Here is a 12,099-nt window from a genome sequence, read left to right as displayed (position 1 = left end):
ACTTACTGTGTAGCCACTCAGTAACCAAAATCACAGAACAATCTTTGGACTCAACCACAATCAGTAAGAACCAGACTTCTCCTATTCAGTTTACCCCCCGGGGGGTAATTTCAAACTAGCTTAGAATGAATTAATAAATGATATGGATACTTATACAGCGCCTATCCTCGGCCGGAGACCAAGCTCTGAGCGCTTTACAAACCCGGGATCATTTGCACTAAACAGGCTGCCTACCTGGGTAGAGCTGACTGATGGCTGCCATTGGGCGCTCATCATTCGTGTCCTGTCACGCACACAGACACGCTCAGACAGACGTGTAACATTTTACGTGTATGACCGTTTTATCTATTTACCCCGCCATGTAGAAAGCCTTAATTCGTTTTCGGGGGGTTGCGCTCTTAGTACGTTCTTGTTTCCATAACCCACCGAACGATGACATGGATGACGGTGATCTTTAACGTGAGAATTTTATCTTCTGCATGCGTATACACACGAAGGGGGTGAAGGCACTAGCAGGTCTTGCACATGATATTGACCTGGGTGACTGAAAAAGTTTCCACCCTTTACCCTCCAGGCGCCTTTACCGAGATTCGAACCCGGGACCCTCAAATTGAAAGTTCAACGCTTAAACCACTCGCCTGTTTGGGTGACCCCATATCCATTACGGAGGGGTTGGGGGAGGGAGTCGGGTGTGTGTGGGTGCGGGGGTGGGGGCCAGGGGCTTGGCGTGGAGGGTCGGTTCTAACTGCGGTTTACTCCCAGAGGTCATTCAACACCGGTCTACAAAATACCCCGGCGTTAATCTGAGTAAGTCAAATCTGACTCCGGGGTAAAAACCAAGGAGGGTATGAACAGGCTGCTACACGGTTTTTGGGTTTTTTTTGCAATTTCCTATCTCTGTTCCTTGGGATGGATACACCCCAACAACACCTGGTTCAACAATGTGATCATCAGCTGTTCTTTTTCTAATAGACAGGAAAGAAAGAAGGAAGGAGAGAAACACAGAAAAACAGGAAAGAAAAAAGTAAAAGAAAGAGGGGAAGATAGCAAAGAGAAGTTAAATGAGTGAATGAGTGAAGAAAGAAAGAAAGAAGTCATAAAAGAAACAACAAAGAAGAGGTCAGAAAGTGTGAATGAATGACAAAAAGAAAGAAACAAATAAACAAAGAAAAGATAAACGGAAAAAGCCAAATGAAAATAAAAAAGAAAAAGAAAAGATTTTTTTTTTTTTTTTTTTTTTTTTTTTACATTTGTATCTTCGTAATATTTGTAGGGGCTGTTGTTGGCTTTTACAGTTATGGTCCCCATGTTGTTTACTTGTCTATGTTGTGATAATGCACCTGACCAAATTTCTCCAGTTGGAGATAATAAAGTTATTCTTATCTTATCTTATCTTATCTTATCTTAAGAAAGAAACGAATAAACAAACAATCGAAATTATTTTCTCGCAAGTATGGCCTCAGTCGCATGAAAGTCCACACACAGAGCTCATTTTCTTTTTCTTTTTTTTCTTTTCCCCCCCTTCTTCTAAATCTTTTTTTTTTTTTAAATCAACAAATAAACACTTCACGCAGTTTTCTTTATTGGCCGTTTCTGGGGTGTTTTTTGTTGTTGTTTTTTGTGGGGGTTTTTTGTTTAGTTTGTTTTGTTTTGTTTGTTTTTTTAAGACAAAAATGAAAAAGAACAAGGAAAGAATAAACCCCTAGTGTTGTCAATGTGATGAAACTGTGAGAACTAATGAAAACCCGGAAGCGACAGCTGATCGTTCGTAAACGACGAAACAGAACTTCGAGTAGTAGTAGTAGTAGTAGTAGTAGTTGTAGTAGTTGTAGTAGTAGCAGTAGTGTTGGTGATGATGATATGTTAATAATGATAATAATCATCATCATGATCATCATCATCATCATCATCATCATGATCATCATCATCATCATCATAATAATAACAATAATAACGATCATCATTATCATCATGCAGTGCTTTTTTTGTAGCACTGTTCCCTCACAGGGATGCTCACGGCGCTTCACATAATAATATAGTTTACATAAACAAGGAGAGAAAAAAATCTAAGAAAGTTCTAATAACAAACAATTATTCGTGGCGATCCGCAAATAACATGCTATTACATGATGATGATGATGATGATGATGATGACGATGATGATGATGATGATGATAGCAAAAGGTATTCACATAGCTTTGAATCTTTTCCAGCGCGTTCACACCAATCATTCACACGCATTCATAACTTTGATTCCAACGCGATGACAGACAAAAACTTTAACACTACATGTAAACAGAAAGCAATCGGATCTGTAGACCGGAAAGACACACACACACACACACACACACACACACACACACACACACACACACACACACACACACACACACAGAGAGAGAGAGAGAGAGAGAGAGAGAGGAGCGGACAGTTATCTTGAAGAGCAGTAAGGGTGTTTTGTTTTTTGTTGTTTTTGTTGTGTTTTATTTAGGGCCAGAGGAAGGAAGCATGAGGCGATCTTTGCAGCCCTAAGTTTGCTTAGAGTTAAGATTGTTCCTAAGAATACGGAGTTTACCGTGCAGTTGGGAACATTCTTAATGATAAGCAAACTTAGCATTGCTAAGCTCTCTCATGCAAGCAACCCACCCCCCAAAAAAAATTCGACAGAGCTGAGTGCTGAGATTTGACGAAGCTATACGCGAACAGTCATCGGAAACGAAAGAAGATGGGTATCCTTTTCTTCACATATCTATGACTGAGCGTGACAAAGGACAGTCTAAAAGGTACGCTTTAAAAGGAAAAAAAAAAAAGAAGAGGGGAAGAGAAGAGCGAGGACGAATGTCTAAGTAGTTTGCCTTTCTGAGCAACACAACAAAGGAATACAAAGTCTAACAGAAATCAATAGGTATCCATAACAACGATGTTTCTGTCTGAGCTGTCCAGATTTTCCTTTGTTCTCTCTCGTGGAAGCTACTGTGTGTGTGTGTGTGTGTGTGTGTGTGTGTGTGTGTGTGTGTGTGTGTGTGTGTGTGTGTGTGTGTAAAGAAGCAAGGAAGGACAATGATAAACTCACGGTACGTTTGCAGTATATATTTTTGTACGTTCTCTCTCTATCTCTGTGTCTGTCTTTCTCTCTCTTTTTGTCTGTGTCTGTCTGAGTGTCTGCCTGTGCGTCTGTGTGTCTGTGTGTCTGTTTGTCTGTCTGTCTGTCTTTCAAATATCCTTTCTGTCTGTCGAATTGTCTATGTCCTTGTCTTTTGATTGTGGTTTCTCCATTCTCTGTTCTTTTTGTTCTCTCTCTCTGTCTTTCTGTATGTCTGTCTGTCTGTCTGCCTCTGCCTCTGTCTCTTCCTCTCTCTGCCTCTCTCTCTATCTCTCTCACACACTCTCTCTCTCACTGTCTCTCTCTCTCACTCTCTCACACACACTCTCTCTCTCACTCTCCCCCTCTTTCTCCCTCTCTATCTCTCACTCTCTCACTATTTCTCTCTCTCTCCCTCGCTTTCTACCTCTCTCTCTCTCTCTCTCTCTCTCTCTCTCTCTCTCTCTCTCTCACTGCTTCTCTCCCTGTGTGATTTTGATTTTGGAGTTTTTGTACAGAGACCAAAGCAAAATAAAAAAAATTTATGCATTGCTCTATCAAAATTGCCTTCGCTAATTCACAGATCGGGACATTCCAGTGATTTGGAGGGAAAGGGAAAGGTGAGGTGGGTGTGTTTAGATAAAGCCCAAGCTCCTTAACTCTCTCCAGACGAACGGCGAAAGAGACGACGTTAACAGCGTTTCATCCCAATTACCATCATCAAAATATTGCAAGCGGAACGCTCTTATACTGAAGAGGTGAATGTTGTACAAAGAATACCACAGTTCTGACGACGGAAGCTAAAGGTTGGGTCATTCAGACACCCACTGGACATCCGAGGGGTCTGTGTAGAGGAGAAGAGAGGACTGGCCGTACTGAGTGAGTTAATGAAGGAACACATACCTGAAAGAGAGAGGGGGAGAGAGATTGAATGATTGAAAGTTCTTTATTTTCAAGAATAATAGATAAGCAAGTGTGTGCTTTTTTTCCCCGAATAGATAGATAGAGAAAGAGAGAGAGAGACAAGACAAGACAAGACAAGACAAAATTCTTTATTTCGAGGATAATAGATAAGCACTGGTGTGCTACTGTACATCCAGTTCCCGCCCTGAATAGTGTAAAACACTACACAATACTGAATTACAAATCAAAGCATGGTGTAGACAGAATACATGAGAGGGTAAAAGATAAACAATTAATTAAAAGATATATTATATATTCACACACACACACACACACACACACACACACACACACACACACACACACACACACACACACACACACACACACACACACACACACACACAGAGGGTGGGGGGACACAAGCATGGTGTTAGTAAAATACATGGGAAAACATGAACAAAATTAAAGAAACAAACACACACAGTACATACCGCACCACAGACCAGTTTCAATAAAATGAGCAATTTACATAACACACTGTATGAGAGAGAGAGAGAGAGAGAGAGAGAGAGAGAGAGAGAGAGAGAGAGAGAGAGAGAGAGAGAGAGAAATTTCGAAATCGAAATCGAAATCGAAACTTTTTTATTGAGGGAAAAGGAATAGGCACTTATCGGCCTGTTTTCATCCTACCCTCGTAAAGAAAACGTATATACTAATCTAGGAAATACAAGAAGACTGAAAAAAGAAGGAAAAAAAAAACCCACTTTGCATGGCAACAACAACAAGAACAATAAATGGCATAGAAAATACACAGTTCCCCACAAAATAACATTGCTTTTGCGTGAAGGACAGAGGGAAGAAGAAGGTAAGAGAGAGAGAGAGAGAGAGAGAGAGAGAGAGAGAGAGAGAGAGAGAATGTTTATCGTCCATTCAGCAATGAAGCCCTTCGGACAAGGAGGCATCACAAATAATCATTAGTAAAGTTCCAGAGAGAGAGAGAGAACTGACTGATTGACTGATTGATAGTTCTTTATTTTCAAGGATACTAGACAAGCAAGTGTGTGCTTTTTTTTTCATCCAGAAATAGAGAGAGGGACAGAGATAGGGAGAGACAGACAGACACACACACAGACAGACAGACAGACAGAGGGAGAGAGAGAGACATGTAGGTAGGCAGGCAGGTTGCAAGAGCATTGAGATCACTGTATGACCAGGAGAAACAAAACAACACACACACACACACACACACACACACACACACACACACACACACACACACACACACACACACACACACACACACACACACACACACACACACACACACACACACACACACACCTGCCCAGACACTTGGAAGAAAACACAGAAGGTATCATCATCCTATTTGAGGTTTCTCTGGAACTCTGACCAACCACAGACGTCACCCCGCTTTGTTCCTTTGATCTGATACGTTCGCTCCCGGAAACGGCGAATTCCCTCCCCTGTTTTTGCAGTGGTTGGATTTCCTTTGAAGCCAGCGAAATATCTCTTGATTCCGCCCTCTGAATGGATGTCTTGTGGTTGTTGTTCCCCCCCTCCCCTCCCCCATTTATCACTGTTGTTGTCAAAGGTAACTCTTTTGATCATTTCTTTTTTCTTTTCCTTGTTATTGTGATTCTATCTCTGTCTCAGTATGGTGTATTATTTGTGTCAAAGGTAGTTCTTTTTGTATCTTTTGATAATCTTTTCTTTCCATGTTATTGTGATTCTATCTCTGTCTCAGTATGGTGTATTATTTGTCCCATGCATCACTGCGATGTGTCAAAGGTAGTTCTTTTTGTATCTTTTGATAATGTTTTCTTTCCTTGTTATTGTGATTCTGTCTCTGTCGCTAGGTGTGTATTATTCGCCATTTAAATCACCGCTATGTGTCATAGGTGTGCTGACCACCTTGTTGTACTGCTGTGAAACATGGACGACGTATCGCCGTCACATTCAACAACTTGAGCAGTTTCACCAGAGATGCCCACGAAAGATCCTCGGCATAAAGTGGCAAGACAGTGGCAAGGGTCTCCAACCTCCAGGTCCTAGAGAGAAGCGGTCTGCCCAGCATCGAAAGCCTGCTGATCCAGTGCCAGCTACGCTGGACAGGACACGTTGTCCGCATGACAGACATCAGGATCCCGAAGATGTTCTTGTATGGCCAGCAGAAGGAAGGCCACCGCGAACTTGGAAGACCCTGCAAGCGCTTCAAGGACACCTTGAAGACAAACCTCAAAGCCTGTGACACAGACATCGCTTCCTGGGAAAATGATGCCCTTGACCGCTCTCGCTGGAGGATGCTAGTGGCATAAAAACGTTTGAAAACAAGAGAACGCTGGCCATTAAGGAGAAGCGTGAGCGAAGGAAGTAGGGCTCAACTTCTGGAGACGTTTTCCCTTGCAACACCTGTGGGAAGTACTGCGCATCCAGAATCGGCCTCTTCTCTCATATGAGGACACACACCGACAGATAAGCCTGCCTGCCAACTCGTCCGTCGGTCCGACGGGAGACTCCAACATGTGTCAAAGGTAATTCTGTTGTGTCTTCTGATAATGTTCTGTTCTTTCCTTGTTATTATGGTGCTGTCTCTGTTTCAGTCTCGGTATGGTGTATCATTTGCCCCATAAATCACAGCTATGTGTCAAAGGTAATTCTTTTGTGTCTTCGGATAATGCTTTTTTTTCTTTCCTTGTTATTTTGGTTCTATCTCTGTCTCTGTCTAGGTATGGTGTATTATTTGCCCCAAAAAATCACTGCAACGTGTCAAAGGTCATTCTTTTGAATCTTTTGATAATGTACTGTTCTTTCATTGTTATCACAGTTCTCTATCTCTTTCTTTGTTATTATGGTTCCCTGTCTTTCTGGGTCTGTCTTTGTCTCTGTATGGTGTATTATTTACTCCGTTTATCACGGCTACTTGTCGAAGGTAACTGCTTTGATCATGTCTTCTTTCCTTGTTAATGTTAAGGTCCTCTGTTTCTCTGTGTGTCTGTGGTTTTTGCTCCATTTGTCACTACTGTTTGTCCAAGGTAATTCTTTAGATCTTTTGACAATGGTCTCTTCTTTCTTTGTTATTCTGGTTCTCTCTCTCTCTCTCTCTCTCTCTCTCTCTCTCTCTCTCCCTCTCTCTTCTATCCCTGTTTCTGCCTCCGTCTCCCTCAACCCCCCCCTTCCCCCCTCTCTCTCTCTCCCCCTCTCCCCCCCCTCTCTCTCTCTCTTAATCTGTGTCTTGTCCCTTAAGTTTCATTTTTATCCAGCAGTGATGTCTAGAGCTACCACCTCTGTCTCTCTCTCTCTCTCCCTCTCTCTCGCTCCACCCTCTCCCTCACTCTCTCTCTCTCTCTCTCTCAATCTGTGTCTTGTCCCTTGAGCTTCATCTATGTTCAGCAATGGTGTCTAGAGCTACCACCTCTCTCTCTCTCTCTCTCTCTCTCTCTCTCCCTCTGTCTCTGTCTCCCCCTCTCCCTCTGACTCTGTCTCTGTCCCTCTCTGTCTCTGTCTGTCTGTCTGTCTGTCTGTCTGTCTGTCTGTCTGTCTCTCTCTCTCTCTCTCTCTCTCTCTCTCTCTCACTCTCTCTCTGTCTCCTCTGAACCACCTCCTACGTGTTCGGCCTACTCAGTCGTACAAAAGTGGGTCTCGGTCCCGTGGCCTCGTAGACAGGATCCAAATTACATCCTTCCCCTTGATTAACCCTGTCCCTGCTGTCCTTCATTAACCCTCGTTCCCCCCCCGGGCTCCCTTCTCTTCCAGCGAGGCCATAAACTGTCAGGTTTTGTTTGTATTTGGGTGTGTGGGTGCCTTCAGGGTAGCGGGGGTGGAGGGGGTGGGGTAAGCTAATGGTGGTGCAATGTGTTGCGTCTTGTTCCTGTGTGCTACGCTTTGACATAAAAAAAAAAATACTGTGATGTGTGCTGTAGTGTTGAGCTGGTATAAAATGCGATATATTGGACTGTACTGTGCGGTAGTGTACTGTTCTATACTTGAGTTCATATTATATTGTTCTGCGCTATACTGTACTGTAACTGCACTGCATTGCACTGCACTGTACTTCACCATGTCGAAGCCACTATGCACTGCATTATGTTCTGTTACATTGCCCTGAATCGTGTTATAATAATGGATTGTACCTCCCAGAGGTAACGCGTCCGCCTAGGAAGCGAGAGAATCTGAGCGCGCTGGTTCGAATCACGGCTCAGCCGCCGATATTTTCTCCCACTCCACTAGACCTTGAGTGGTGGTCTGGAGGTCCCGTGTGCCGTGTGCAGCATGCACTTGGCGCACGCAAAAGAACCCACGGCAACAAAAGGGTTGTTCCTGGCAAAATTCTGAAGAAAAATTCCACTTCGATAGGAAAAACAAATAAAACTGCACGCAGGAAAAAATACAAACAAACAAAAATTGGGTGGTGCTGTAGTATAGCGACGCGCTCTCCCTGGGGAGAGCAACCCGAATTTCACACAGAAAAATCTGTTGTGATAAAAAGAAATACCAATACAAATGCAAACCAACAGACAGACCGACCGACAGGTAGACCAAGGCAGAAACAAATTTAGAAAAGAAAAAAAAAATCTGAAAATAATAACAAAAGATTTTATCATAACTCCTTGTATGGAGACAAGAGGTGGTGGGTGGGAGGGGTGCGGTTTGGAAACATAACTTTCACCATATTAATTTCGGCGCAAGTTTAAATCTCGATTTTGACGGAAGAATGCGAAAACGAAATATTTCAATTCCACTGCCATTGTGTCACTTGTCAGCTGAAAGTGGGGCAGGTTGCGGATGAGGGGATCGGGGGGGCGGGGGGGTAGGGGGCGGGTGGAGGGGGTTGGAGCAAGAGCAAGGAATGGATGGTGTGGTATCGATTCACCTATTTCTGATTCGCCTGTTCCCATTTTCGCCTATTCCCGACCCGTGTTCGCCTATTCCTGCATTGCCTATCGGTAAGCTGGCGAGCCCGATTCACCAATTCCCAGTTCGTTTATGTACTCAGTTGCTCACTGTGTGTGTTTGCGAGCGCGCGCGTGAGTCTGTGTTTTAAGAAACAACCAAAAAGCAGATGTTGTAGCCCATTTTCAGCGGGTTTCGACTCGAGGGCACAGCCCTTCAACGACTTCAAAGTGGGTCGTAAAAGTCACCACTCAACATCACTCGCCAGGCACTTGACTGGAACCCCCAAGGCAAACGCAAAGTTGGCAGACCCAGGCAGACTTGGAGAAGAAGTACGGACACTGAAGTGAAGGCAGCCGGAATGACGTGGGCCCAGATAAAGAGGATCGCCCCAAACCGTGTCCGTTGGAGGAGTGCTGTTGCGGCCCTTTGTTCCCGAGCGGAGCTATAGGCGTAAGTCAAGTAAGTCAAGTAACTCACTCCACAACAGCACGAGTGCAGAGGGGCGACAATCCATGCAAGGACGACAATACATGCAGGGACGACAATCCATGCTGGGACGACAATCCATGCAGGGGCGACAATATACACGCCGCAACACGGCCGCTGACTGACAACAACGACATTACGTTGTGGTGACAGAGGTGATGAACTCAATGCGTTGTGAGCCGGCGTCAGCGTTTCTTCTTCTTCTTCTGCTTCTTCTACGGCTTGAAAACGGAGGAGGTGTTATTTTGATTAAAATTTTGGACGACTTTGACATCTTTCACAAGCTGCTGTCTTGTTGTTATGTGTTGTATGCACAGCCCATGCGGGCCTTTCTTCGAAGTCATCATCGAACGTACGTACACTCAGTTATTTGTAAATGGTAACATTTAATTTTTTTTTGTTTTTTTTTAAGACTTTACCTCGGTGTCTACAATCACTAGTACATTTGTGACGGGGCATTAAACAGATATCCTTCACCAACCTTTTGATCAAATGGCTTTGCTAACTCTCTCTGTGTGTCTATCTTGCCTTGTCTGTTTCTGTGTCTCTCTTGTCACTGTCTGTCTGTCAATATGTCTGTCTGTCTGTCTCTGTCTCTCTTGTCACTGTCTGTCTGTCTGTTTCTGTCTCTCTTGTCACTGTCTGTCTGCCTGCCTGTCTCTGTCTCTCTCTCTCGATTTATTTTTGTGCACGCGTGCATGCTCTTGTTTTTTGGGGTTGTTTTTTTTTTTTTCCTTTGCCAGATAGTCAGACAAGAGACAAATAGAGAGACAGGGAGAAAAGGGGTGAGAGACAGACAGACAGACAGACAGACGGACAGGTGGATATTAGGATGAATTATTCATAATTATAGGCCATCGCCCCCTCTTGAAGGGGTGCAATGTATAACAGTATCCAACATACAGGACCGATAAAGGGAGAGAGACAGAGACAGACAGACAGAGAGAAAGGAGGAGGGGAGCAGCTTCAGATGAATTATTCATGTAGGCCATTACCCTTCGTGAAGGGGGAGGGGGGGGGTGCAGTGTGTATCAATATTGAAGATGCAAGTGCATGATGTGCAAAATATTCATCAAGGGATTTTTTGGCATGACGATTGGAGAGAGACAGTAGGGTGAAAGAGAGAGAGACAGAGAGAGAGAGAGAGAGTTAAGGAAAAAGGGGGGAGAAAGAGAGAGAGCAAAGGGAGAGACAGACATACACACACACACACACACACACACACACACACACACACGGCAGAGCACGCAAACACAACCTTCGATGCCATAGTTTCTCACTAACAATGGATCCCAGCCACAGGCATTTTCTTCTCTTTTTTTTTTCTCTCTTTTTTTTCTTTTTCTTTTTACTTCTCATGCTGCCAGCATGCCCCACGAACATGCAATCAGAGGAAAGGTGACTGGAGGGCTGGCAATGCAGACTGTGGTCCAAGAAACACTGAGACCCACGCAGGCTGAACTGAAGACGTCTGCGGTCTCCAGGTTGTCCACGCTCAGTGCAGGAATCTTCTAATTTCCTGCTCGCGTTCATCTCGCCATTGTCCCTCTCTTTCTCTCTCTCTTTCTTTTTTTTTTTTTTTTTTTCCTGTTCTGGCTGGACAAAAGGACAGGTCAGATCCGTGTAGACAAAGGGGTGGTTGTGAGGGGTGACTGGGGAGGGGGGTGTGTGTGGGGGTGAGGGGTCGTGTGTGTGTGGGGGGGGGGCTTGCCTCGAAGACAGTCTGGCTGTAATGAAGAGGTTTGGATGTTGTTGGGGAGAGGGCTGGTGGGGGGGGGGGGGGGGTGTAGGGTGAAGGGGAGGGGGTGATGTTTGGTTGGTGCAGTAGGTGGAATGACCCGCTGGTGCAGCAGAGCAAAGTATCAGAAAGCTCTGGTGGGGGGGAAGGGGGGGTAGAAAATGAGATGCGCGCGCGCGCGTGTGTGTGTGTGTTTGTGTGTGTGTCTGTGTGCGTGTGTGTGTGTGTGCGTCTGTCTGTCTGTCTGTGTCTGTGCAAGTCTGTGTGTCTGTGTGCATGCTGATCAGTTCTGAGGTAATCAGCTCAACAGTCAGCATGTTTATTAATTCTTTTCGTCTTGTGTCTGCTCACAGCACAACCCAACCCAACCCACACAGCCCCACACCCAACTCACTTGAGGAACACGGTGACGCCCAGCGACACCAGGTCCTTGCTCAGGATGCCCCACGTCTCCTGCACGTCCTTGACCTCCGCAGGGGTCAGGTGTCGCCCTAGCTGGTCGTCATAGCGACGGTCACTGGCCGCGCATGCTGCCGTGCAAGTCCAGTTGCCCATGGCACAGTGGGGGGAAGCGTGAGACGAAGCGGACACTACACCACAGCGTGCAGTCAGTCACACGTACTACGAAGGTGTAGGACCTCGCTTTGCCTTGAGTGAGCTGCAGCGAGCAAGCATTCTTCTGAGCACTGTTCTTATCTTTCTGTCCACGGTAGAGAGACCCATTTGAAGCAGAAATCCTGAACTGAGGCAGAAGCCCAGGATCAAGTTGTGGGAGGGGGAGGGTGGGTGGGGGGCGGGGGGGGGGGGGCGCTCAACACTAAGAGGTGCTAAGGAAGGAAAGACAACTCACTACTAACAGACTTCGCTCTCCAGACTTTGCTCTGGAATGACTTTTTTTTTTTCACCTTGGTTTCAGAACGCAAAACAAGTGCTGATGATTTTTCCAGTAATTCTAATCCCAAGGCTGAAGACT

At 45.0% G+C, this 12,099-nt stretch overlaps 1 protein-coding gene across 1 annotated transcript in view; it reads right to left on the bottom strand.

Moving 5' to 3' along the window:
- Window positions 1-11,715, bottom strand: part of LOC143281569 (neuroglobin-like) — an 80,797-nt gene extending 69,082 nt beyond the window's left edge. Inside the window, exon 1 of the mRNA XM_076586801.1 lies at window positions 11,521-11,715. Coding sequence (XP_076442916.1) covers window positions 11,521-11,681 — 161 coding nt within the window. The 5' untranslated portion in view covers window positions 11,682-11,715. The remainder of the gene's footprint in view (window positions 1-11,520) is intronic.
- Between the last annotated feature and the right edge of the window lie 384 nt (window positions 11,716-12,099).

Source organism: Babylonia areolata, chromosome 4, assembly GCF_041734735.1.
Source record: "Babylonia areolata isolate BAREFJ2019XMU chromosome 4, ASM4173473v1, whole genome shotgun sequence".
Classification (NCBI taxonomy): Eukaryota; Metazoa; Mollusca; class Gastropoda; order Neogastropoda; family Buccinidae; genus Babylonia; species Babylonia areolata.
The sequence above is the reverse complement of the archived record's forward strand: the minus strand, read 5'-3'. Positions and strand labels throughout refer to the sequence as shown.